The sequence below is a fragment of the Haliotis rubra genome, unplaced genomic scaffold (genome assembly GCF_003918875.1).
Source record: "Haliotis rubra isolate DU_JTF1 unplaced genomic scaffold, ASM391887v1 Scf1212, whole genome shotgun sequence".
NCBI lineage: Eukaryota > Metazoa > Mollusca > Gastropoda > Lepetellida > Haliotidae > Haliotis > Haliotis rubra.
Genome location: NW_025765129.1, coordinates 51,576 through 77,785, shown reverse-complemented (window position 1 = coordinate 77,785; position 26,210 = coordinate 51,576). Strand labels below are relative to the sequence as shown.

The window sequence follows — 26,210 nt, the reverse complement described above, 5'->3', positions numbered from 1 at the left end:
TTTCTCTGTCTCTGTTTCTAATAATTGCTTGTGATGTAATTAGTTATTGTAAATATCTTTGGAGAGGGGTTTAATAAGTTGAAAGAACTTGTCCCCAATCCTTTTCCCATTGTGAATAAAATATGTTTAAACTAATTACTTTTACAATTCAGTTTCATCGTTAGTTATCTGTATGACAAGTAAACATTGTAATAGGCCTACATAGATATAAACAGGGATTCTCAGACTTATTGTAGGAACAATGGACTGTATTTGCAACTTTGCTTGCTACTGTATTTAACATAAGTTTGATTGTCAGCCTAATTTGTAAGGAAGAATGCTTCAAAAGGTTACAGTATTTGAAGTATGAAGAAAGTTTTAAAATGTTTTTCCGAGTTCTAATGCCTTCCAAAGACAATTTCTCCTGTTCCTTAAATCTTTGCTTCAATATTGCAGACACTCTATCCCATAGACACCAAAGAGAGTGGAGGAGCCCTAGCAAGCAGCATAGGTAAGTTGTTCAGATACCAAATTTTTCACATAGCCATTTTCATTTATTACATGTTTCATTTCAATTTGATACTTTATAGGAGGTCTCATCACATAACTCTGATCATACAGTCTGATCGGAGGCTTCTGTCAAACAGCTAGCACAGCATTCATAGCAGCATGCTTACCGTATATGACCGTCTATAAGCCGAATTTTGAGGACCAAAAAAAGCAGTCTGTAGAAGGTGGTCGTCTTATCCATGGGTTACGCTTCCATCAAACTTTTTTCCAGGGGTAAGAAAACAACATCGTATCACTTCGCGTGAACAAACAACAGAAGATGACTTTGTCAGTAGAGACGTCAAATTTGCAATTAAACATCACTAGACAAGATTATTTACCTTTTAAGTTCTAATTTGTTTTTGCTGGGCATTGTATTATTTGCAGGGATTAAGATTACCGTGTGTATCTGAGCCCGAAATAGCAATCAGCTGTGCACGTTTCCCGGCGATCAAGTTCAAACATTCACAGATAATATAACGGGACGAATTCTGACGCAGTCATCAGTAAAATATAATACAGGATACTATTATTTAACCCAAAGAAATATATCCTAGCATTGTGTAATTTTAGTTACAGTTTTTGCTCTATAAACTTATATGCACAAAACATACCATTTTGACACTACTGATTTTAGGGTCAAGTTTGGGGGTCGTCTTATCCATGGGGTCGTCTTATAGACAGTCATATACGGTACTACTTTCAATTGGGAAATAAAATCAGACAGCTACGTTGAGAATAAAAATGTGTGTTGTAAATTTCAATCATTGATATAACGATTGCCTTTCAGCTTTGATTTCATTTCTTGTATGCCAACTATCAGTAAAGTCTCTGTAAAGCAGTTTCTGAATGCATCAGTTTGACAATGTGCTCCAGAATTTTTTTCGACAAATACAAAGTGACATATTCCATTTTTAGAGGAAGTTACTGAAGCAATTCAGGAAAAAGAATAATTTTCAGAATAAATGCTCAAAGTACAGTACCAATTAATGGACTGTATAATTCTGTTTGTCTTACTGGCACAATGTCACACCACACTTCTCTAAAGATAATAATAATGCTTTTCTCTCAATAATACTATCAGCCCTCAGGGAAGCTACCATATAATGTATTCCAAAAAACAATTACATCTTTAGATTACAATATTAAATTATAATGTTTGAATGAATTAATGCAGCGTTTCATTAAATCTACTGGTGCGCCCTCTACCGGCTGAACATTATTTCAAGCAAACCTTGGAGTGCTCTTTATGAATATCCTAAGCACAACTTGTGATTGAAACCAGTTTGGCACACACTGACAACACCATGTGTGACATTTTTGGGATGTACTGAGCAGTAGTTCACATTCCATATACATTGTACTTCAAGTGTTCTGTTTGGAAGCTGTCTGCCTTGAAGTTTCAATTATCGATTTCAGGCAAGTTGTAAGAGATAATAAGTCTTTTATTGCATCATTAAGAAGCTAAAGTGATGTAACGATCTCAACGCTGACAAACACAGCAGACATATATCAGAGAGAGTAGATTGTTTGTGTGGCCACCCTACTGAAGATGCTTGTCATTACTTCTTTGTATGTTCCAGATTTGATGCTATAAGAGTAAATGAATTTTATTATACCAGTGGCTTTTGATTAGAAACAATCTTATATGGAACGTCTTCCATGAACCCTCAAACTCAATTCGATATCTTTAAATCAGTCCATAAATTTATAACTGAAACTAGACTTTTTAACTGAGATAATCCTCTGCTACAACCTATAATTCTCAAAACTATACTGCTATTGACCTGGACTGCAAATGCCATAAATATATACAACCAGCATGATCTTAATCTTCTGACTACATGTCATAACATCTATTTTCATTAGATATCATTGTTCTTGTCATGATACTGTTTCATATATCTATGTATATTGGAGTGGTCCCGACAGTCAGGTCTTGCAGGTAATGTGAAGAGAAGACTGTATCAGAATGTCCATGATAGCGGTCAAGGAGTAGTTGCTATTGAGGGCCATCGTCAAGGCTAGTGCACGAGTCTCATGAGGATTGGAAGCGGCTGGAGGAGGCAATCCTGCAAAAGTGTAGGCTCGCAGGATCGTGGCACGCATCCAGAAGACAAATGTGGTCTGGGAAACCTCAGTTCTTGAAGCGGTCGACAATAGTAAGAAGAGAAGCTTCCATAGCCGTCGACGATCATTGGAGGCAGCAAGGTAAAAGTGTAGAGCCCTAAGAGGGCAGAGTGTCAACTCTTCATTATCATCAGGCCTAAGAATGGTGGACAATGGGGGATGGTAAACATCCAGTCCGGTTGCCGTCGACAATCCTTGGAGGCAGCAAGGTAAAAGTGTAGAGCCCTAAGAGGGCAGAGTGTCAACTCTTCATTATCTTCAGGCCTAAGAATGGTGGACAATGGGGGATGGTAAACATCCAGTCCGGTTGCCCTGGCAGTTGGTTTTTCGCAATGAAGTCCCAGCGGAGACCCAGAAAAAAACTTGCCATGCTTCTTCCGCTCGACCCAAACCCGACTGACATCAATCGCATGCAGTTCAGATATACGAGCAGCGGTAGCCAAAGCTACCAGGAAGAATGTCTTGAATGTCACTTGTTCGAAGTCCTTGTCTTCTAACGTTCATAGTCTGTAGAAATCAAATGACGAAGGATGACAGACAGATCCCAGGCTGGAGGTCTGAACTTCCTGGACTGGTCAGAGAGTCTATAGGAGTGTAATAGGCTCTGCAACTCTGGAAAAGTGGAAATCTTCGTGCACGTAGTGGTAGCCAAAACCGAGTTGATGGTGGCTAAGTAGGTAGCTAACGTAGTACCCTTGAGTTTCTTAGTAGTGCGGAGATGCTGCAGAGGTAAAGTGGGACATGCAATTCCCCTAACCTTGCAATAGTCTTCAAACTTTTTCCACTTTTTGTCGTACAAGGAACGGGTCAAAGTACGATGCGCTGAAGTAATAGCTGTGGTCACTCGGCAAGAGTAGCCCTTAGATATGAGAAATTTCTGAAGATATGCCAAACATGTAGATCAAGGGTCTGAGATGACCCCTGGCATAGTTCTGCGTGAGGGTGAAGAAGTAGGTCATCCTGGTTGAGAAGTGGTACTGGGTTTGGTTCTGCCAATCTTCTTAGGTTGACAAACCAACTTCTTGCTGGCCAGAAGGGTGCGACCAAAAGCAGTAGTATGTTGCTGGTGGCCAAATGTTATGTATAACTTTTGGTAGCAGAGCTGGAGATAGGAACATGTAAGCATTGAGACCCTCCCATGATAATGCTAACGTGTCAAAGTCCCAAGCCATGGGGTCTAGGATTGATGATATGAACTTCGGAAGTTGATTGTTGAACCTTGTGGTGAATAGATCTACTTGATGCCGTGATAATGGGTAGATCATTCACTGGAAGATCTCAGCTTCCACTATATCGGGGACGGACGGACGGTTGGATCGAGACAAGGCATCGGCAATCACACTTTTTACCCTGGGAATGTGTCTGGCTCTGGCTACAATGTTGAGAGAGTCAATGTGAAGGAAGACCCTGATCGCCCATTGTAGCAGATTCGTCGAGCCTAGAAGATTTAATATACCAAACCACTGTTGAATTGTCTGAATGAATCAACAGAATAATTGATTGAAGCTCTGTTGCCCGATGTGAGATGGTTGTTATATGAAGTACCCGTTCGTCGGATGACCACAGCCCGGCCACTTGGTGGTCGAGGAAGTGAGCTCCCCAACCCTTAAGGGATGCATCGACGAATAGGTGATGAATCGATACAAAGGACATCATAGAGACTCTGGCACAGACATTTTGTTCGTCTAGCCACCACTGAAGGACTGGACAGAGCGGATCTGGAAGGTAAATCAGTTCCAGTAGAAATCGCTGTATCAGCTGAAGTTGAAGCTGACCTCTGTATGTTAAGGCTTGAGCTGATGTCAGAAGACCCAGTAGCTCCTGTCACTGACGTAAGGTTCTTGCTTGAGACTGCGCTGTAGGATACATTGCTGAATCCTTATCCAACTGTCATGAGGAACGAACATCATCCCCTGACAAGTGTCGACCAGTGCTCCAATGAATTGGGGTCTCTGAGTCGGTATTAGTTCCGATTTCTCAATCTTCAACAGCCACCCTTACTGCCTGAGCAGCATGGTGGTGAACTGAAGTTGGCGAAGCAATACAATCGGATCCTGTTAAGCTTGAATACAATCATCTATATAGCTGAAAAAGCCACGGGCAGTGGAAATTCCAAATGGTAGGAATTTCCATTGGTAGTGATTCCCATTGAACAAAGCAAAGGTACATCTGTTGTTCTAGATGTATCGGAACGTGAGGATAAGCATCCTGAAGATCTAGACTGATGAGGTAGTCTCCCTTCTCCAGGATTTGTGTAATAGGTTGATCAACACTAGGGCTGCAACGAATACACTATGTGGTGAATATGATACGTATCATGAATATTGGGTAACGAATACTAATAATTATTCACGAATACAATATTGTTGTTAAGTGATTGATTTACAATATGGAACGCCGTTGTTGACAGTTTTTATTTGTCACAGCAATAACCAGTGATCTCATGACACTCAAATTTGGTATGTAATAGTTATAGTCGACAGTACCATGTGCAGCCTTGGCCAACTAACATGACTTGCGCTACTGCATTGCTAGTACATATTCAATCCTTGCATATCTCACTTTCCAAAAGTACACAAGGGTTCAAGTAAAACATGCTCCCTTAAAAAAATCGTAAATATTCGTTAATATTCGGTTTTGGTGACCACGAATAACGAATTGAATTCATGAAGGGCTTCGGTTCGATTCACCGAATATACGAGTGATTCGTTACAGCCTTAATCAACACCATTCTGAAGTGAGGCGGTGGAAGCTCCTGACACTCTCGAAGGGACATCCCCTGAGATAGGAACGTTCAGTTAGTTCAGCTGTCATGACAATACTGAAGGAGTGCTATGTAGTAGGTTCTGCACATGGAGATTGTCAATCAATCTACAGGAACGTTCACAATGTAAAGTGTGATAAAGGTCGTACGATCGGCGAGCTCAGGAACGTCTGATTCGCCGAATGGAGTGCTGGTTCGCCTGATGCAGTGATAAAGGTAGTAGAATCGATGCATGAGGATCGTCCAGGCATTGCTGCAGTGACCTCTGAACTGAAGGCTTGGGCTAATGTAGAAAACCGTGTAACCCTAGCCAAAATTAAAAGCGTTCTTGGGCGTTCTGTCTTTCACCTTTGGTTAGCTGTCACTCTCGGCTGGCTGACGAATCCCGACATAATCACTCTTACCGGGCATGGCACCGTTCATCGTCACTGGCAATTAAAAGCTGGGATTGTCAACCGCTTCGTGAGATCAATACAAGTCTGTCGGGGCACTTCATAATCACTTTTATCATCAAAATTTTCCGGTAAACAAACAGTAGTCCGCCATTTGCAAATGTTACCCACAATGCAACAGTGACAAAATCCGGACAACACGGTCTTCAGTTAACCGGGCGAATCACAACCCAAGACATCACTGCTGATACCATGAGCAGAAACTTGACCCATCTGTCCAGAAGGTTGCTGATGAAGTAAAAGGAAGGGTGATGCAGATGACAAACCAGTCCATAACTGCACCCATTGATACACCATAACGCTGTAACGAGTAGTCTGTAGTAACAGGACTCAGTGAAGCATTGTGAATTATTCCTGGATAGCAAGTTTGTCTAGTAATGCACAATGGGTTGTTGTAGAGCTGATATCTATGCCGAAAGGTAGATTCGTTGAACCGAATCGTTCATCAAAGGTGAAGATGGGATGGTAGATTAAATCAAGAACGAGATGAGCCCCGATAACATAGGAGTCTTGGAGATCCGGGATCGTCAGACCATCAAGTGCCGACATAAACTAGATGCCTGCGCTAGTGACATAGCTACTACCTCAGTTCAACCAGCAGATAAGGGTACCAGGTGGGATAAGTCATGTGACCAAAATCTTCTAGCGCCTCACAGGCCTAAAGGTAATCTGAAGAGCCAAGTCAGATTCCCGTGTTAATAGCATATCACTCCGTGGTGAGGAATTCTGCCCATCACAAATGGCCTGAATATTAACATCATGTTGACAGCTGGTACAGTTCGACAAATTGGCCATATCTAAATGCAAGTTCATGATCCTTCATATTGAATGTAGTACATAAATCATCTGGTATCTTGCTCTAGATAGCTGTAGCTGGTCAGCGAACCAAGTGATCATGGTTGTATGTTGAAACAAACTAAATTATTCCTGCATCTTAATTCGGCTGTTGTCTGAGCGTCTGCGTAGGTAGAGATTCGCCGAACCTCAATGAACGCTCTGAAGATGAGCCGTGTTGGAAGTTGCACAAAACAAGAGTGGGGATTTGCCGAATTGAGCTGATTCAGTGAAGCAGTAGAGTTGGTAGGCAAGGTCCTAGGAACGGATGATTCGTCGAATGCTGATAGTTTGATATATGCTGACAGTTCAGTGATCTTGAAATCGAGGTGAATCGATTCGGTCTGATTCGATGATATGATGCTGTTCGGTCTGGTAAATCGGTTTGGCTTGGCTGATGAACGGGATCGATGTTGCGAATTGGTCCGGCCTGGAGAACTCGTTTAGCGTTGTGATTCGGTTCATTGACTGAACTAGATCGCTCTGGTGATCGGGATCAAAGTTGTGATCTGGATCGTCGTGATGAACCCGTCCTGTTCGGTGATGTGGATCGCCGCGGTGATCTTCTTCGATGTTATGATCTGTATCGGTTCAGTGATCTGGATTGGTCCGTTGATCTGATTTGAGGTTGTGATCTGGATCCCTTCGGTGATCTGGATCGAATAGGTGATCTAGATCGGTCCGGTCCGTTGATCTGTTCCGAAGTTGTGATCTGGATTCATTCAGTGATCTGGATCAATTAGGTGATCTGGATCGGACCACTGATCTGATTAGAAGTTGTGATCTGGATCCATCCGGTGACCTGGAACGATTAGGTGATCTGGATTGGTCCAGTGATCTACTTCGATGTTGTGATCTGGATCGGTCCGGTGATCTACTTCGATGTAATGATCTGGATCGGTCTGGTTATCTAGATCAGCTAGGTGATCAGGATTGATCAGGTGATGTGGATCGTAATTGTGCTCTGGATCGATCTGGTGATGTGGATCGGCACGGTGATCTTGATCGGGTTTGTGATGGTTATCTGGATCGTGAAGGTGATCTAGATCGTGATGGTGATCTAGAATGATGTGGTGATCTGGATCGGCAGTTAGGTGACGAAACCTGAAGTGTTGATTCTTGATGAACATCCCCCGGCGATGCTAATGTAGCCATCTCCTTCCGGTTCAATGAACTGTGAGGGGTGAGTTGACTGGTTGAACGTGGTTGGCTCGGCTCCAAACAAACTGAGACAGTCGAGGGGATATGTACCGATGATCTAGATGATGATAGTGTCGATCTAAGGTCCCCTGGTAGTGTCGAAGTGAGAGAGAGAGAGGTGCAAGTCGTGAGATAGTAAAAGTATATAAATATACAATTAATATTAAAATTTCCAAATGCAATTTTTTGTAAAAAGCCTTGGTTAATACTTCCAGTTTGAAAGCTATACACGATAGGGCGTATGTTTTACTAAACCAGGGATAATGCTATTGAACTTAAAAAATTTAAAACTTTGTTATCAAAGAAGTTAGTTTCATGGAAAGTTAAGCAAAAGTTAGAAAGTTGCTGTGCTCTTTGAAGTTAGTAAATTGTAAGTTTGTATTGCTTGTTTTTAGTGTTACTAGAAGGCTGTTGCTCTGCAGTAGTTACATGTAAGGATCAAAGAACATAGTTGATGTTGTTTATGTCAACTGACCTCCGATTTGATCAAGTCAACATTATTCATGACTTGTTTCTCATGGGAAAGTTATTGGGCATTCAAAATATGTTTAGCATATTGCTGCTTCATGCAATGTACAGTAAACACCTTTTTTATTTGTTTTGGGCATAGTACCCAGAAAGCAGTATTTGATAGCTGCTCTTATGGTGAAGTGACCTTCATACAATAATGCTTAGTTCAAAACAGTTATTTCATCAAAATTATCTTCAGTAATCTGTCCACACACACTGTGTTGCAAAATAAGGTGAACTCAAAGTGCTTGTTTTCTTGTTCTTCTTGTAAGGTATGAATTTGAAGACATTACATACAAAATTGATTCATTTTGAATACATGCTACTTAGCTACAAATGTAAATGACATTTGTTAAACATTTAAATCTATGCTGCAAACCATTTCTGAATAAGTTTAATGTATATTTCAGATGAGGAATTTGTGCATGTTGGTTCTGAAGTTGACAACTTGAACTCAAATGAGTAAGTATTACCTTGCCTGAAGAGACAAATACTATGATGTGTATTATTGTGGTTGTGTAATCTGGCATAATTATGAACTTCACTGACTGGAGATTTGAACAAAGGTTGGTGGTTCGGTTTATATATGAAACATACCATTTTGATATTGATTTTAAGGGTCAAGTTAGGACCTCGGCTTATCTACAATAATTCACCTAATTCATTACTTTTATTATTTCAAGAGATGAGTTACTCAATTGCAATTCCCACAGACAATTGATATATACAGGAATAAGTCAAACCATCCTTTATGATCCCAGAAGTCTGGTTTTGGGGTAAGTCACTGTTATAGTGTAAAGTGGTTGCCCTAATATAAGGCATAATCTACAAAAGATATTACATTATGATAAGGTAATAACACAATCCAAGTTCGATAATTGGCAAATTCAGTCAAACAATTTGTCCTGATCCAGAAATATAATCAGTTACAGTCTGTTTGAGTCAGAAACGGACCGAAATTTTATCATTGTACAAAATTGCCACATAAATATAAATAGTACACATGTTTATCATTTACTAATACCCAACAGCTTTCTTATATTTGAAAATTTTGCGGACTCCACCAAAAAAGTTGTTTAAGAAACTATCATCATTGAAACGCAAAGTTGTTATCTGTCAGTGGCAGGGTGAGAAACCGCTAGAAGCGGAACAGCCAAAATCTAAAATTAGGTTGCCGCGGGATACACATGCCTGATGAAAAATGAAATTGAATGCTGACGTGAAACAGTTGATGATTAAAGTGTATGCGATTTTTTTGCCGTGCTGAAGGCCGAAAGGGGCAAACCATTTTATGCCATTAATAAAATCTGTAAGCCGGCAGCAAATGCTTTAGGAGTATCAGCAAGGGCAATTGCTGACAAATGTTCTGGAACACAAACATTGTGAGGGTGATGCAACGCAGGTAGGGGTCGTGTCAAAATCACACAAAATAAAACATTTGGACAACTTTCAAAAGAACCTTGTAAGGCAGTCTATCAACAAGCTCAATTCTGAAAACAAATACATGGTGCTGAAAATTTTAAAAAAACATTTGAAGCAAGAACACAACCTCAGAGTATCAAAGTACACACTCTGGCGACTCTTACACTCTTTTGGGTATCGTTTATAAGAAAATTTCGGGGGAGAATAGGTCAGTAGTCTGTGAACGCCCTGATATCGTTCGCTTGAGAAATAATTTTCTCAGGGTTATAAAGAAGCGCAAGGAAGGGTTCGAGCTAGTAGTATGTACATTGATTCAAAACTTCCATTTTGCCCTCAGAATGTACAGAATCATGCAAAAAGTATTTGGACACTTGACGTAATTTCCATAGACTTACGTGTTAATTTAGTGTAGCCTTAACAATTTTCATGCATTTAATTTTCATAAGATCCAAGCCAAATGTTTTTCATTTGTGAGGAATCATCTTACCTACAATCACATAATTTCTGTTTAATTTTCCATTGCCTATTTATCCCATAGCAACAATTTGATGAACATGAACAGTGCCGTGAACTCCTTTACATTGTAAATTGGGGAATCATACGTAAGTTGATAGATGTGAAGTCATTAGTTTAATAGTGGTCGGAAAAATAAACTGGAATTATGTGGACATAACAGAGATGATTTCAAATTTGTGTGTCAAATTTTACAAAGATCCATCCTAAATTCACTTCATGAAAACTATTTATGCTACTCTGAAATAACTATGGAAACTACGTCAAGTGTCCGAATACTTTTTGCAGGGTCTGTCTGTTACTCAGCAGATACAAAATTTGACTGATAATTCTGAGGCTTGCATAAAATACACCCATAAAGATATAATTCTTATGAATTCTCTACTGCAATTACAGCATTGTCATAAATTTTGTATATAGACTGCAATCTCATGACTAGTTGTTAAGATAGTATTACTGAAAAGCAGTATCCAGCTCTTGAGCTTTAGGCTACTTGCTGATGAGGAGATTGTTATAACTGTATCCATTACATAACTGGTGTAACAGGCCAAACTATGCACCAAGGGTGGGGAAGAAGTGGCCTAGCTAGGCCAGAATCTTCCCCATTTCCACAGAAAACAGAACAAAATATACAGGGGGGGGGGGGGACTTGGAAAGTTTGGGCTAGGCCAGATTCTCCCCTGGGAAAGTTTAGACCAGGGAAAAAACGGCCTGCTACATCAGTGTGTAGTCCTCCAAGTTAACTTAGATTCAGTTGATAGCTGCTGTCAGTGTTTTTCAACCCAATAAGTCGCTTTTCATAAGACACAAGTAAGATATATGAGTGACTGTACTCAGAAGCTGGTTTAATTGCAGGTCCTGAGATGATGTCCTGATTTCTCCTCCAACTTGTAAACCTTGTTGATTAGTTATGAAAAAAAGACGAAACAAAAAACCTTCACTCTGCCTGTTGGAGGTGCAGAGCTGGTGACACCGTCCTCCTTGTCAGATTATGTTAAAGATACAGCTATGAGGCTGGAGTTGTCCCATCCCCAACATACCAGCCAAGAGTGGGAACTTCATTCATTTCTACTCCTACTCCTCTTTCTACTCCTACTCATATCAACAGATACATGGAGATTTTGGAATAACATTTCTCAAGCAGATGACTTCTGTGGAATCACCTTTTGACTATCAGACCTAGCCTTTATGAAAGGAAATCCATGCAATCTCTCCGAGCCACTGACATCTGCAAGTGATCTTATTCTTTTGTCTTCTTGTTCCCACGGAGAACTCCACAGCTATACCAACACCCAATTTTTAGATAAAACAAATACCAAGGTTTATAATGTTCAAGCCTGATAGATGAGCTCATTAGCTTAGACCTGCAGGATTCATACCGTCAAATACCATACACCCTTCATACCCAAAATATCTTTGCTTCACAGTAAACAGGAAGAAATGCAAGTTCAAAGTACCCTGGTAGTTATTTTCATGATATAGAAAACAGGTATTCAGAGAAACCGTGCAGGTTATGAAGAACACCCCTTCTACAATTAATAAAATATTATGAAGCTCAGGCCTGGTTGGTCCATTTGGCATGATCTTCAGCCCAATCCAAATGGGCCTGCTTAGAAGCCATTTTGATGTGAATGCATGTCCTCAGCAACTTGAGACCAATCTCACACAGGTTATGCACCAAGTAGAAATGTTAATGCCACTGGTAATTTGATGTGGTGTGTGGTGGCAGTCACAAATTAATGACTTCTTGTCATCTGTGTGGTGGATAACTGTTGACTATCTACATGTGGCTGGGCCATCGATCCAAATGTCTGACATTATGCCGTGTACTGCTGATCACACAAACAATACAGATGTTTGCAATATGACATTGAGGAAGAACTTTTTTTATGGATAGAGAACTACTTTGTTGCAGTAGTTGCGATGTTTCGTTGTAGAGTCTAACACTGTTATCAAGAAAATGATACACAGCATTTGCACAAGGAGAAATATATATATGACAGGTATTTGGGTTTATACAATAGAAGAGGTTGATTTACAGTGTGTTGGCATGAGGCTTGTTGTGATAAGAAATAATGATTGAAGCCAGTAGACAAAGGAGGGACATTACGAAGGTTGACTTAAGGAAGTAATATGACATTGTGTAACATATGTTATATTTGGGATTACTTTTCTAAGTAAAGTACAGATTTTAGTACTTTTTGGGTTGAGCCCCCATCCGGGATTCGAACCCACACCCTCAGAGTCAGGCACCTAATCGCCAGCACACAAAGTCAGACACCTAGACCGCTCAGCCAACGCGGCTTCCACAAAAATGGAAGTCGGACAACTGGTAGTCTAGACTGCAGGTCACTTTGTGTACCCCTCTGATAAGTGTTAATTGGTACGGCTCCCACGGCCGAAACTATGAAATACAACAATGCCATATTAGAATTATCATACATGCCATATAACATATGTTACATTTGATCACAATATCGCATTGTATTTAATATGACATTGTGTTGTCCTAGTTTTCAAGTGTACCTATGCATTAGCCTAATTTGTCAGTTGTCTTATAAGCTGAAGGGATATAAGTACATTGGGTATTTGCAATCCTGACAGTGCAACAATAACATCATGATACATCCCACAGGTTTTTAAAGATTATGAAAGTAATTAGCACACAACTGCCCTCTTCTGAATCTGATCCGGGGTAGAATAGGTCTTCAGCAACCCATGTGCTTGCCATAAAAAGGCGACTATCTTGTCGTAAGAGGCGACTAACGGGATCGGGTGGTCAGTTTCGCTGACTTGGTTGACACATGTCATCGGTTCCCAATTGCGCAGATCGATGCTCATGCAGTTGATCACTGGATTGTCTGGTCCAGACTCGATTATTTACAGACCGCCGCCATATAGCTGGAATATTGCTGAGTGCGACGTAAAACTAAACTCACTCACTCACTCACTCTTCTGAATCTCTACAGTTGCAAAATGTTGAGGTCTGCTAAATCTGACTAAAAATAAAGTCGTTCATAATTTGGTCAGTCTTATGGGTGTACATTTGTGTTAAATTATACAGGAGTAAATAGAACATTAAGAGAACAGTTCTTAGAAGTAAGAGATATTTGCATGGCTGTCTATTCTTAAGTTCAACCCAATAGGCACCATATAAACTAACAATTTTTTTGACAGTTTATGCTTTTAAATCTTTCGGCATATGGATTTACTTTCCAGTTGATTACTTGATGAAAGGCCATCTAGGTCAGCCTATCCCCTTTCCCCTCCCCTTTTCTTTTGCTGATATTATATATTTACTCTTTTTCAGACAAGAAGACGAAGCTGGTGCTTTTTTATTTATTCCAGTTGAGACTGATCAGTATCTTTTGGAGACACTAATGAAGGAAAAACTAACAGTGAAAGGACTCCTGAAGCCCAACCAGCTCTATCATCCTGATCATCAAGTCATAGTTTTCGAGTCTCCAAGTGGTAAGTGTTCCTGACATAGTGTCATGATGCAAGAATGGGTCATCTCTAATACATGGGTAATATACGTAATGAAATAACATAATTATATGAACAGTTTCTGTGTTTCCAATGAGTTGAGATTGCTAATACAATGTGACATTTAAGATTGACATCCAATCAAGGGAAAACAAAGCGCCTTTTGAGCAGCTGAACTTGATATTGGGGCTAAGATATATGCCAGATATTGGCATAATAATAATGTCTTTGTCATCAGTGTGTATTTTAAAATATCAGCTAGAAAAAGGACATATATTCACAGGCTCTTCTTACAGTAAGGTTGACTGGATCATGGACATCAAACAAAGAAAATGTCTTACCTTTATGTCTGTTTAGACCAATGATCCCTGATTCTCTCACTTCATGCTTCAATATTGTAATGTCAATTTTTAAACTTATCCTATTTCACGGTATGCACCTCTCTTCTTCTTCAACGACCATGTGTGGAAACGTGCTGTAGGCTAAGTTGATTCAAAGCTTTCTGGCCTCTAGTCACCTGACCTCTGCCCCCACTCCATAACAGGACCTGTCAATCATCTCAATAGGCGCGCAGATGGCTCAGATGATCACCTGACAGCCTGCCCATGTCATTCTCTTTCTTGTTGCTACACCAAGTGGACATGTGTTGTTCTCTCAGTTAAACATTACTTGATTGTCATTATGGGCAAATCGGATCGAAGTTCTTCTAAGAAACGCAAACATTGTGATAAATGTAACAGCAATTTTTCCACTGCTGATCCACACGCTTTTGGTGTGGATTGCATAGGGTATTGTGGCTGGTCGCATTAGTGTTGTTATTGTTCTCACCTGGATGATGATGAGTTTTCGGAGTATCGACGTGTTGCATCCAGACGTATGGCGGAAAGAGATTGTCGTAGAACTACTGAGGGGCCTTCATCTTCTAAACGTGCGAGTAGAGTAGTTCATCGATCGAAATCCCCATCCCCGGATGAGGAGTTTTTAGATGTGGCTTCAGATTCATATTTGAGTGAAAATCTACGTCATCTTTTCCATCCTCAAACGTCCAGTCCAAGATTTTTCTCTTCCGAGAGTGGTAGTGTTAACTACCTCTTCAGTGCAGTCGAGACCTTCTACTTTGGTGACGATTTCACAGACCCCTAGTTTGCCACCCTGGTTATTTCCATTGCGCCGCTTGGGTCGGGTGTTACACTTCCCTCTGCTACAGTGAGTGCGCTTCGTCAGAGCGTTCACTCTCATTCGGCGAATGCAGTCAGTTCGGCGCTTTCTGCCACAGGGATCGGTTCAGCACTTGCATCCTATGCGCCACTTTTGTCAAATTCGGCGCTTTCTCCCAATGCGGCGCTCTCATACTCCCCAGTAGTGGCTCCAGGCATGCCAATAGTATCCAGTGCGGTGCTTTCAACACCTTTTCTGTACATTGCTCCACCTGCTTATGGAGTGTCGCTTACTTCCAGTGTGCCGCTTGATACCAGAGCAGCGCTTGCCTTCCATTCACCACTTACTCCCAATGCGCCACTTACTTCCAATGCACCGCTTTCACAGAGTTGACGTTACCACCTATGCCTGGTTATCCTGTCACATCGTCAGTATCCCTTAACCTCCCTCCAAGTCCGGCGCTTCAATCTACTTTGACTCATACAGCGACAGATGTGGGTTCGGCGCTTCCTTCCGGAGCGCTGCTTCCGATGACTGCGGGATTCTCCATTAGTGAACCACCTTCTGTTGGATCCGGTCTACCGCCCAGTGCACCACTTTATACCAATGTGCTGCTAATAACTACAACCAAAGGGATATTCAGCCCTTCATGGTGAACAGTTACGTCTTCCTCCTTTGTCAGACACGAGGTCTACTATGCCTCCTGTGATTTCAACTACCCCAGTGACTACGTCTAATGATTCCTTCCAGGCCTAATTTACTGGTGTCTTGGAATCCGGCATCCGATGTTCCTGCATCTCAGTCATTTGATTTTGATTCCATTGTTCGGGTAGTGGCCTTGGCGCTGGGTCAGCAACCTCCAGTCACGTCTACGATCGCTCAGTCAGCTGGCCCTGCCGACTGTGCCCTTTCAATCTTTGGATGAAGCCCTCCCGTAAGCCACGCCTTCTCCCACTTCGGATGGTAATTCAGTGTCTGATGTCAGTGTTGATGGTGTCGACACATCTCAGTTGCTGGTGTTGATTGTTAAAAACCCACATTTGCCACGAAGTACTTCGCCATCGGATCTTCTGACTTGCTTTGATATGAAACCGGATGACATTTCCTCCTCGTCCCTGTATTACTCAGCTTGCGGCTTCCCTAGATGAAGCGTTTGACAACCTTCGGAAAGTCAAGGATGTTTTTTCGGAGCCTTGTTTTAACTTGGCGTCTTTGCATGTCCATGGGTCCTCAACATTGATTGCATCCCCTCCTGTGGATGATGACATTACATTATTGGGGATGAAACAGAGAGCATATTCTCCTTTCTTCGTGGAAGACCGGGAACTGTCACATTTGGATGATCTTGCGAATGGCATCCCTCAACATGGTGTTAACAGCGAGAGAAGCAGTGGCCATGTCTGTATCCCATGCAGTCTCTCCTCAACAAGCTTATGTCCGGGCCTCGATGGTTTTATTGCAAGGACAATTCCAAACTATTTTGGTTCAGCTGGCTCACTTCTTTGCTTACCTCACAGCAGTCCGACGTAGGGGTCTTCTTCACTTGTCCACCTAGGAGGATAGATTTTAGATTTCTGGTTGTTATATTTTTTGTGTGTTTCCATGGCAGTAAGTTTGACTTTGACTGAGATTAGTGCTGGTGCTCTTTTCCGAAGCAGAACTTTAAGACTGTTCAATATTTCTTTACCAAACTTCTCACATAGATAGTTCTGGTGGTGAACTGGTGCCTTTTGGTAGTTTTGGATTTGTAAATAAATTTTTGGGGGCGTTTCCATGGCAACAAGTTTGACTTTGACTGAAATTCGTGTTGGTGCACTTTTCTGGAGAAGAATTTAAAAACCATTCAATATTTCTTTACCAAACTTCTCACATAGATAGGTCTGGTGGTGAACTGTTGCCTTTTGGTAGTTTTGGATTTCTCAGATTATAATATTTCTTGGCGTTTCCATGGCAGCAAGTTTGACTTTGATTTGAACACTAACCGTGAATGCTAAATATGAATATTCTGTCTCAGAATGCTCTGTCTCGTTACTCACACTTTTTGCAGTATCCCTGTTCTGGGAAACTTTAGTATCATGTGTTGAACTTTTGCATATGTCACACCATCTGCCTTGTTTCATGTTTCAACTTGAATAATACTTCTTCGCTCGCTGTGTCTGTTGCTGATTCGTATTTCTGCACTCTGATGATCTATGTCCTGGCTTTCCACATGAATAACACTTGAAGGTCATTATACTGTCTTCACCCTTACGTGTATATGTCAGTCTCTTCATAACTCTGCAGAGCCGTTTTAATCTCAGAAAAAGTCATGGGCTTATCTTTTTGTGTTATCATTGTAGCAAAGGTTTTATAAGAAGAAGGTAATCCTTTAAGTACCATTGCTATCAAGAGGCTATCTCTAATTGTCTCACCTGCCACTTTTAAAGAATTCGCGGCTGTGTCCCCCTTGATTACATAGTCAGTTGTGCACTCTGTTCCCACCATCAACGAGGTAAGTTCTGTGTACAGTGAAATCACACGTGGTTTTCTGCTTCCCAATAGTGTTCTCTTAGAATGTTCAATGCTTTTCTCCCATTGTCCTTCGCGTCCCTCATTACAAGGCCTAGGCTTCTGTCAGCTAAGCACTGTACGAATTCGGCAAAAGCATCAGCATTCTTGCTGGCAGAGGGGCTTTCTGATGACTCTTGGGCCGGTAACATTACGTCGTACAATTTCTGTAACTGCATGTGTCCGAGGACTTTTACCTCCCATTATTCGTATTTCGCTTCATCTCAACGAACATCAAACGTTGTCTGGGCCCACAACCTGTTGACATCTTGCTTGTCATTCATGAATGACAGAGGCATCCAAGTTGGGGTAAAAATTTAATAAAGCCTTTCACATCAGTTGACGGTTACATTTGAACTGAGCATGGGAAACACATGTACAGGCACTTCCATTAAAGATAAAAGGGAGTTAATTGTTTTTGTCTTTTACATGCCACTAAAAACAATAAATGAGAAAGTTTCTTATGCGTACATACAATATCCACAAAGCAATATAACTGCAGTTTACTCTAACATAGTCCAACATGATTACTCTAGTGTTATGTCTTTAACACTTTGGCACTTTGCGAATAACATAACTGTAACCGGCAAAGATTATATGTATATGTATCATGTATTCATCAATATACATGGAAGCCATATATATCTTCAGCTGACAAAGAAAAGTGTTCGATGTCACCTGTCTTTGTGACAACCTAATATTGTGGTAGGTTTGGGATACTATAACTCGTTTCTCAACTAGCCAGATAAATATGTTTCATTTGTTTCACATGAGGCATAAAGACTCTTTGGTCAGCTGAGACTGCACATGTGGCAACAATTTTCATGATGTTCCTAAAAAAATCCATTTAATTTGAAAACAATATAATCAGTAATCATTGTATTGATGGCTAACCCTTTGAACAAATTCTATAGTTTTGACATAAGCACTTTACACAAAGATATTGATGTGTTCCGTCTAGATCTTTTCAAGTAAATCTACATCCACATATGCTTACTTTTGACAGATCCAAGATAACATTGATTTATCAATCAACTTCTTACTAGTTATTCCTTTTGTTGATGGTTATTTTTTTGTAATTCTCTTGTGGTGGTGTAACACCACATCAGACCTGAACTTATCAGGCAATCATGGATTGAGTAATTTTAGTATTTACATGTCTTTTGTGCACACAGTTTGCTAAAGAACACCCACAACACTGTTGAGGGGAAATTCCTTTGTCTGGGTGGTGTTACCTCTAATTTAATGTAGTAAATTCATTAACTGACCTTCAAGTCATTAACGACTAATAAACAGGTGTAGTGTTATAACTAGAAACATGGATGAATTGTTGTATTGTTTGCAGTTTAGTAGCCTAAAAAATAATGGCTGTTGATGTATGAATAGGACCTTTGTTGTTGTAATAGGTGCCTTTATTTGCTGTAGGCTAAAGTTAATAATTGAACAAATACATTTAGGGGATAACTGTGTTTGACGAACAGGGGATGTATACCATTGGTTATATAGCCGCAAATTTAGTTATATCGGAGATGCGTTAGCGTCACATCTCCATAATGACGTCATAAATCTTGTTTCATGACACAGTGTTGGGTCAACAGCCCATTGCGAGAAAGTTGTTTGAACTTAAAATTATATTTATTATACTGTTTTGTCTTTTTTTAACACAAATTCCACCCATTTTCGCTGGATAGGGGAGTTACATTTGACCTATGGCTTCTGCAGTGACAGTGCCCTGAAAATCAGAGTTACCCCAATAGTGTAGCAATACATTGAAAGGATTTGGTGAATCGGTTTTCAAATTGTGACCATACATGCTGATTATACGGTCTGAAGTTTATAGCATTGACCAATCAGAACTTGTGTTACATACTAAGCTGAATTAGAATTACTTTTATGGTGTTTTTCTATTTTGCCTTGACCCCAAATTCAAATTTTAAAACTTACATTATTTACTTTCTCTTGCTCTTGTGACCGTCAAATGGAAATGACCTGGGGAAAAAAGATACCAACCTCTTGTAACACCACACCCGAACAAACCCCTGCTCTTCCAATGGCAATTATGTATTTCTACAAATGATGTATTTCCATACATAAAACCTATCCTGCCCTGTTCAAAGTAGACAAAAACCTTCAAAGATTTAACCTACCGATACCTACCAATGCTGAGTCTGCCAAAAAATTATCTTCCCACCCCACACTTAAACATAGAGGCAAACCTACTGTGAAAATAACCACTGAGTCACCATTAGTGAGTATTGTTTGTTTAAATGAGGAGCAATGAGCCCAGGATGCGACAGCAGTTCATTTGTGTCATGGTTTGCTCACTTGAAGTCAGGTGTTCACCTTAAGATGGGAAGAGTTTCTTTGCAAAGGCAATAGTTACATATCAAACAATAGTGACTTTCCTTATTCCAGGCAGCAAATCCATGTAGAAGAAGACACGCTGAGGCATCTAACATCAACAAAAATCACTTCACCAGGCTTTGTGTGCATCTTGTGTCCAACATTGTATGCAAGGGGCAGCCAGCAACAAATCAATCAACATCCTATGTATCTCCTAATGGTGTACAAAAGATGTTGATCAACTAATGTGTACCATACTACCACATGGTGCTAAACAAAAGCTCAGCAAAGATTTTCAATGTTGTCACTTGGAGACACATGAACCAATCATATTCTCCCTACTAGTGCACTCAAAGTATTAGGCAGTTAAATATTATTGTCTGTGCCACTTGATGGCATCTAGTGAAAATATGAATGTTTATCCCCACGGCATGTAATGCGTTGGGATATAGTCGTCGCCTCGTCCGTCCGTAATCATTTTGTTTCCAGAGCATAACTCAAGGACCGTTCGATATTTTTCCCCAAAAAATGGTAGATATGTCAAACATAACCTAAGGTGGTGCCTTTTGCCATTTTCAGATTATTGTCATTTTTATTTTTCCCGGTTTCCATGGAAACCATTCGGACTTAGTCCCCAAAGTGAGGGGTGGGCTTCGTTTCAGGAGCGTAACTCAATAACCGTTCTATATTTTGTAACAAAACTTGGTAGATATATCAAACAGAACCTTAAGTGGTGCCTTTTGCTATTTGCAGATTTTTGGCATTTTTATTTTTCCCGATTTCCATGGAAACGATTCGGACTTAGTCTCTAAAGGGAGGGGTGGGTTTCGTTTCCGGAGCACAACTCAAGAACCGTTAAATATATTTCAACAAAACTTGGTAGATATATTGAACAGAACCTTAAATGGTGCCTTTTGCTATTTGCAGATTTTTGGCATTTTTATTTTGCCCTGTTCTTAGTTCCAAAAGGGGGGGGTGGGCTTCGTTTCCGGAGCACAACTCGAAAACTTCTTAATATCTTTCAGCAAAACTTGGCAGATATGTGAGGCAGATCCCAAAGTGGTGCCTTTTGCTATTTGCAGATTTTTGTCATTTTTATTTTTCTTGGTTTCCATGGAAACGATTTAGACTTAGTGAGTGAGTGAGTGAGTTTAGTTTTACGCCGCACTCAGCAATATTCCAGCTATATGGCGGCAGTCTGTAATTAATCGAGTCTGGACCAGACAATCCAGTGATCAATAGCATGAGCATCGATCTGCGCAATTGGGAACCGATGACATGTGTCAACCAAGTCAGCGAAACTGACCACCCGATCCCGTTAGTTGCCTCTTACGACAAGATAGTCGCTTTTTATGGCAAGCACATGGGTTGCTGAAGACCTATTCTACCCCGGATCTTCACGGGTCATTTAGACTTAGTCTCAAAAGGGAGGGGTGGGTTTCGTTTCAAAAACTTCTTAATATCTTTCAGTAAAACTTGGCAGCTATGTGAGGCAGATCTTGAAGTGGTGCCTTTTGCTATTTGCAGATTTTTGTCATTTATGTTTTTCATCATTTCCATGGAAACGATTTGCACTTAGTGTAAAATCAAGCTGGACTTTAAGTAACTGTTAGATGATTTGTTCTTTCAAAGATGTGGGGGCCGGGAGGATATGTAATCTTCTGATGACTCTTCTTTTATAGGGTATTGAATCCCAAAATACAATACTTATGCCAATGGTGTGATGGAGGTAGGATATTCACAGGAATTTTACCCCATTCACTACACTGCCCATTCAGTTAACAAACGCATACCATCTTCATCATGGCAAATGATGGCACATTTTATCATTATAACATTTAACTCACTATTAATGTACCTACTGTACAGCATGTTATGCCTTGTAACTATTTTATATTCTTTGTTCCAGATGCAGCTCAGGCAAAAGAATCATTGGCCAAATTTAAGTCGAATTTGTTGCCATGGAAACGCCAAAACTATTTTATTCAGAATTCCAAAATTACCAGAAGGCACCAGTACACCACCAGATCTATGTATGTGTCAAGTTTGGTGAAGAAATATTGAACGGTTTTAGAGTTCTGCTCCGGAAAAGAGCACTACCACTAATTTCAGTCGAAGTCGAATTTGTTGCCATGGAAACGCCAAAACTATTTTATTCAGAGTTCCAAAATTACCAAAAGGCACCAGTACACCACCAGATCTATGTATGTGCCAAGTTTGGTGAAGAAATATTGAACGGTTTTAGAGTTCTGCTCCGGAAAAGACAAATGTGCACGGACGGACGGACGCCCGCACGCACTGACGGAGTCCATTTTAATACCCCCTGCAAAACCCGTTGCGGGGGATAATAAAATATTTATGTGTGTTCTTGCATGTGTACCTTCAAGGCTCTGTACTCGTCACGATATGGCTGAAATATTGCCGATGTGACGTTAAATATTAACTCACTCACCACTCAAGGCTCTGTATCTTGTTTAAAGTTCATTTAAATCTGTTAAATTAAGATCAAATTACAGTGGATATTAAGGTAAAATTAATTGATGACATATTTTATCATTTCGATAAAGTAAACTTGTTTGTTCACTGAGGAAGCTAAGCGCTTTGCTTTTAGCCAAAATAAAGCAGCTGAAAAAACAGTCTTACAAATCTGTACCATATCAGGTGCGCATGTGTAACATTCTTGATTAGAGAAGAAAATTAACCTAGAAACATGTACACTGTTTAAATTATGATTCACTTACAATCATTGTCTGCTATATTTGTTCTATTCCACATTCATATCAGTGAGGGGCGGTGGGGTAGCCTAGTGGTTAAAGCGTTGGCTCGTCACGCCGAAGACCCGGGTTCGATTCCCCACATGGGCACAATGTGTTAAGCCCATTTCTGGTGTCCCCCGCCGTGATATTGCTGGAATATTGCTAAAAGCGGCGTAACTAAACTCAGTCAGTCAGTCAGTCAGTCAGTCAGTCATATCAGTGAATGCTTATTATCATATAAATACAGCCTACAAGGAAACTGCCACTGCCTGTACTCAATTAGATATGCCTAATCTGACTCAGTTACAAGTGATAATTATGGTACTTTGAAGATAATAAAATTTCTTCAAGCTGAAGAAAAAGAAGAATATTGCTGTTATTTCCTCTTATATTCAGTACTTTAGGCACTAAAGTACCTTTCAGTTCTTGGAGAGTATTTTAAATAATGATGGTTAGGGTAAAGCAAGGTTTGACACACTAATCAAATTTACTTCACATAATTTCTCAAATGTTGTAACACTGGTCAATAGTTCCCTTGCTTGAAGTTTGATGTGACTGAGTAAACAATGGCATGATGGGAGAGTTTCTTTTAAAGGATTTCGTCACAGTTCATAACTGTCATAACCCCATGTAGGAGTTTTGGGAGACAACCTTTAAAATACAACCCTTGGGAACTGTACAAAACTTAACAATTGATGCAACTACCCCAGTTGTCTCCCCAAATCCCGACATCCCATAGCCCCTACAGCCGAATACCTTTACAATTAGTTAAAACAACACGTGGCATTTACCTGTCTGGCATAATGAAATAACTGACCCAAAGGAGAAATTACAGGAGTATACACTGTGAGATTAAGCTCACAGTGTACAGATGAGAAGGGAACAAGAGTGTGCTGTTTTTATTAGGGTTTAATAATTCATTTTAAATAATTGAGATGAATTAAATATTGAACTAGTATTTTTAGCTTCCTGATGTACATAGTGAGTAGACATATTTTGCAAATCGAAATAATATCAGTTGTAAAAGTGTTGGAGATAGTAAGCTGGGATAAATAATTTGAGCATATACAAGGGGCATTCAAAAAGTAGTCAGCCTAACTATATTCACGACGTCCAATGTTTGTAAAGCTTTCATTTTATTTTGAAGAAATTATTTAGCAAAGCCATATCCAAAATTTCACATATCATAACACACTGGGGTATATTATTTCTTTAAAAAATTGCAAAAAATGAAAAACGGTCATTTGGTACCTCTTGGATAATGGTATGCCTTGAGATAATATCATGTAACGTGTTCAGTATAGTATTGGATGACTACTCGTCATAATCAACATTCAAAGATTTGGATTGTTATCCCCCGCCGCGCATTTAGTGCGAAGAGGGGGATATAGTATTAGGCTCCGTCCGTCCATCCATACGAATTGGAATATCTTAAGAACCATTGACTGGATTCTTTTCATATTTGGTACCTAGGTTTATCACACTATAAGAAAGGTTTTTGTGACACTATAAGTCATGTTTGGTGACCTTGACCTTCATTTAAAGGTCACAGGGGAACTTTAACGTTTTACTCTCGTCAGCGAGATATCTCAAGAACCGTTCACTGGATTTTACACTTAATGTTCAAGGTTACGACAACACTTTAAAGATTTCAGCATGTTAACCTGCATGTACAGATTGTCAGCAAGATATCTCAAGAACCATTCACTGGACTTTCTTCATGTATGACACCAAGCTTCATCTAGGGAAGTTGCAAGTTCCAGTCAATTTTGGTGACCTTCACTTAATTTTCAAGGTCACGGTGACACTTTGAAGATTTCAGCATGTTAAACTGCATGTTAAAATCGTCAGCGAGATATCTCAAGAACAGTTCACTGGATTTTCTTCATAGACTTTCAAGACTTCCCCCTTGAATGTTTTTCAATAAGCAATTTCTTTATTACTATTTTTACATATTTCATACACTAAGACATTCATGTCAGGTCAAAGTGAGTCTTGAACATATTTGTGTGTTTAAACAACTACAGAGCAAGATATCAAGAAAGGTTGACTGGTCATGTTTTCGTTGACATTTAACTTTATCTTACATTAAGACCTTCACTTTCATTACTTTTTAAGTTTGATTTGATAATTTGCAGCAGAGGATTATGTCACCTTAGTGACAATGCTTGTTTTATTTACATTTAGACTGGGGCTGTTTTCAAGGATACCCCCATTTTGATCCAGATATTCAAGCTTGATTCAAGCAGACTTCTGCCTATCTCAAACACACAAAATATTTCTTGCATATTTTGTTTCTTGAAGTTTGTGATGCATTTATTGCAGATTTTTGCGTTATTGGGGGGTACCAGGGTAAAAAGTCACACAAAATGGGTATCATGAGGCTCAATTTACTTGAGGTTGACAGATAATATGTAGAAAAATAAACCATAGAAACATTTATCATGTTATGACATATATGATATTTAATGAAACCTCAAAGTTCAATAATATTGAACTTTTGTTACAATATATTTGTTATCATCCATTAAAACCATTCTCTCAAACTCTTAGTTTGGTTATTGCTTATTAAAATCATTCTCTCAATTGCTAAGTGTTTGGGCTGGTCCATTGTATGAAATAGGTAACAGGCAGGAAATAAGCAGTGTACTGGACCATGAATTTTGTTGTTATAAGCGTAGGGGTTATGGGTTGTAGGGGTTTGGGGAGGTTACCATTTCAGACATGAGCCATCAATCTAGGTTAATTAACTTGGTGAAAATGATAAGTCACATATGACAAATTAATGACAAATTATGTCTTTGACTTTTAGCTGCTATTTTTTATGTAATTAATAACTTTGAAGGATGAAATTCTATGACAAACTTTATGTAAGTATTGCAATATTTATGACGTATAGATTCAGTTTTCATATTTATAGTATGTAATCATCATACTAAGGGGTTGAGCCTGCCTTTCTGCTCGTGCATAATATATATGACATTCCTTAATTTCTACATTGTATATCAATAAATGATTAGGATATTAGCATCAGTTCCAAAGTACCTTTCATAGTTGCTTTTTGCATTACAAATCTCACACGTATGTATGCACGCATGCACTAACACACATATGTACATAAACAACAAGTCTCCATAAGAGATTTTCAATGGCCTGTGTTGAATCCTCTACCGTTAATATATCACTGCCATGAATCCTGGATTGCAAGACTTTTAAAATTTTCCCTGACTGCTAATGTTCATTTCAAGGCATCAATAACAGTACTTTATTTGTAAATCTGCTGTAAATATTATGTTAAATTTTATGTTAACAACTCTGAATGAGAATTTAATTGAAATTGAAAAAATACTTAAAGGTCACATGCAACCAAAAAATCAAACATAATTCAAACACAATTATCACTTCTTCATGACATAATATGCATTGCTGATTATGAAAAAAACAAATAAACAAAATTATAAGCGTATAATCGCAAATCAAAAGTGCAATATATTTTGTACTTGGCTTTACCTCTCTTGAAACGAAGCAGCCGGGATACCGAACCCAGTCAGAGTGGGTGGGTGTGCA

General features: G+C 39.6%; 1 protein-coding gene across 1 annotated transcript in view; it reads left to right on the top strand.

Moving 5' to 3' along the window:
- The window catches only part of LOC124265429, a 130,714-nt gene extending 107,758 nt beyond the window's left edge, over positions 1-22,956 (top strand). The window contains exons 13-17 of the mRNA XM_046700225.1: positions 436-490; positions 8,829-8,880; positions 13,664-13,824; positions 21,797-21,842; positions 22,947-22,956. Coding sequence (XP_046556181.1) covers positions 436-490; positions 8,829-8,880; positions 13,664-13,824; positions 21,797-21,842; positions 22,947-22,956 — 324 coding nt within the window. The remainder of the gene's footprint in view (positions 1-435; positions 491-8,828; positions 8,881-13,663; positions 13,825-21,796; positions 21,843-22,946) is intronic.
- Positions 22,957-26,210: the final 3,254 nt, after the last annotated feature.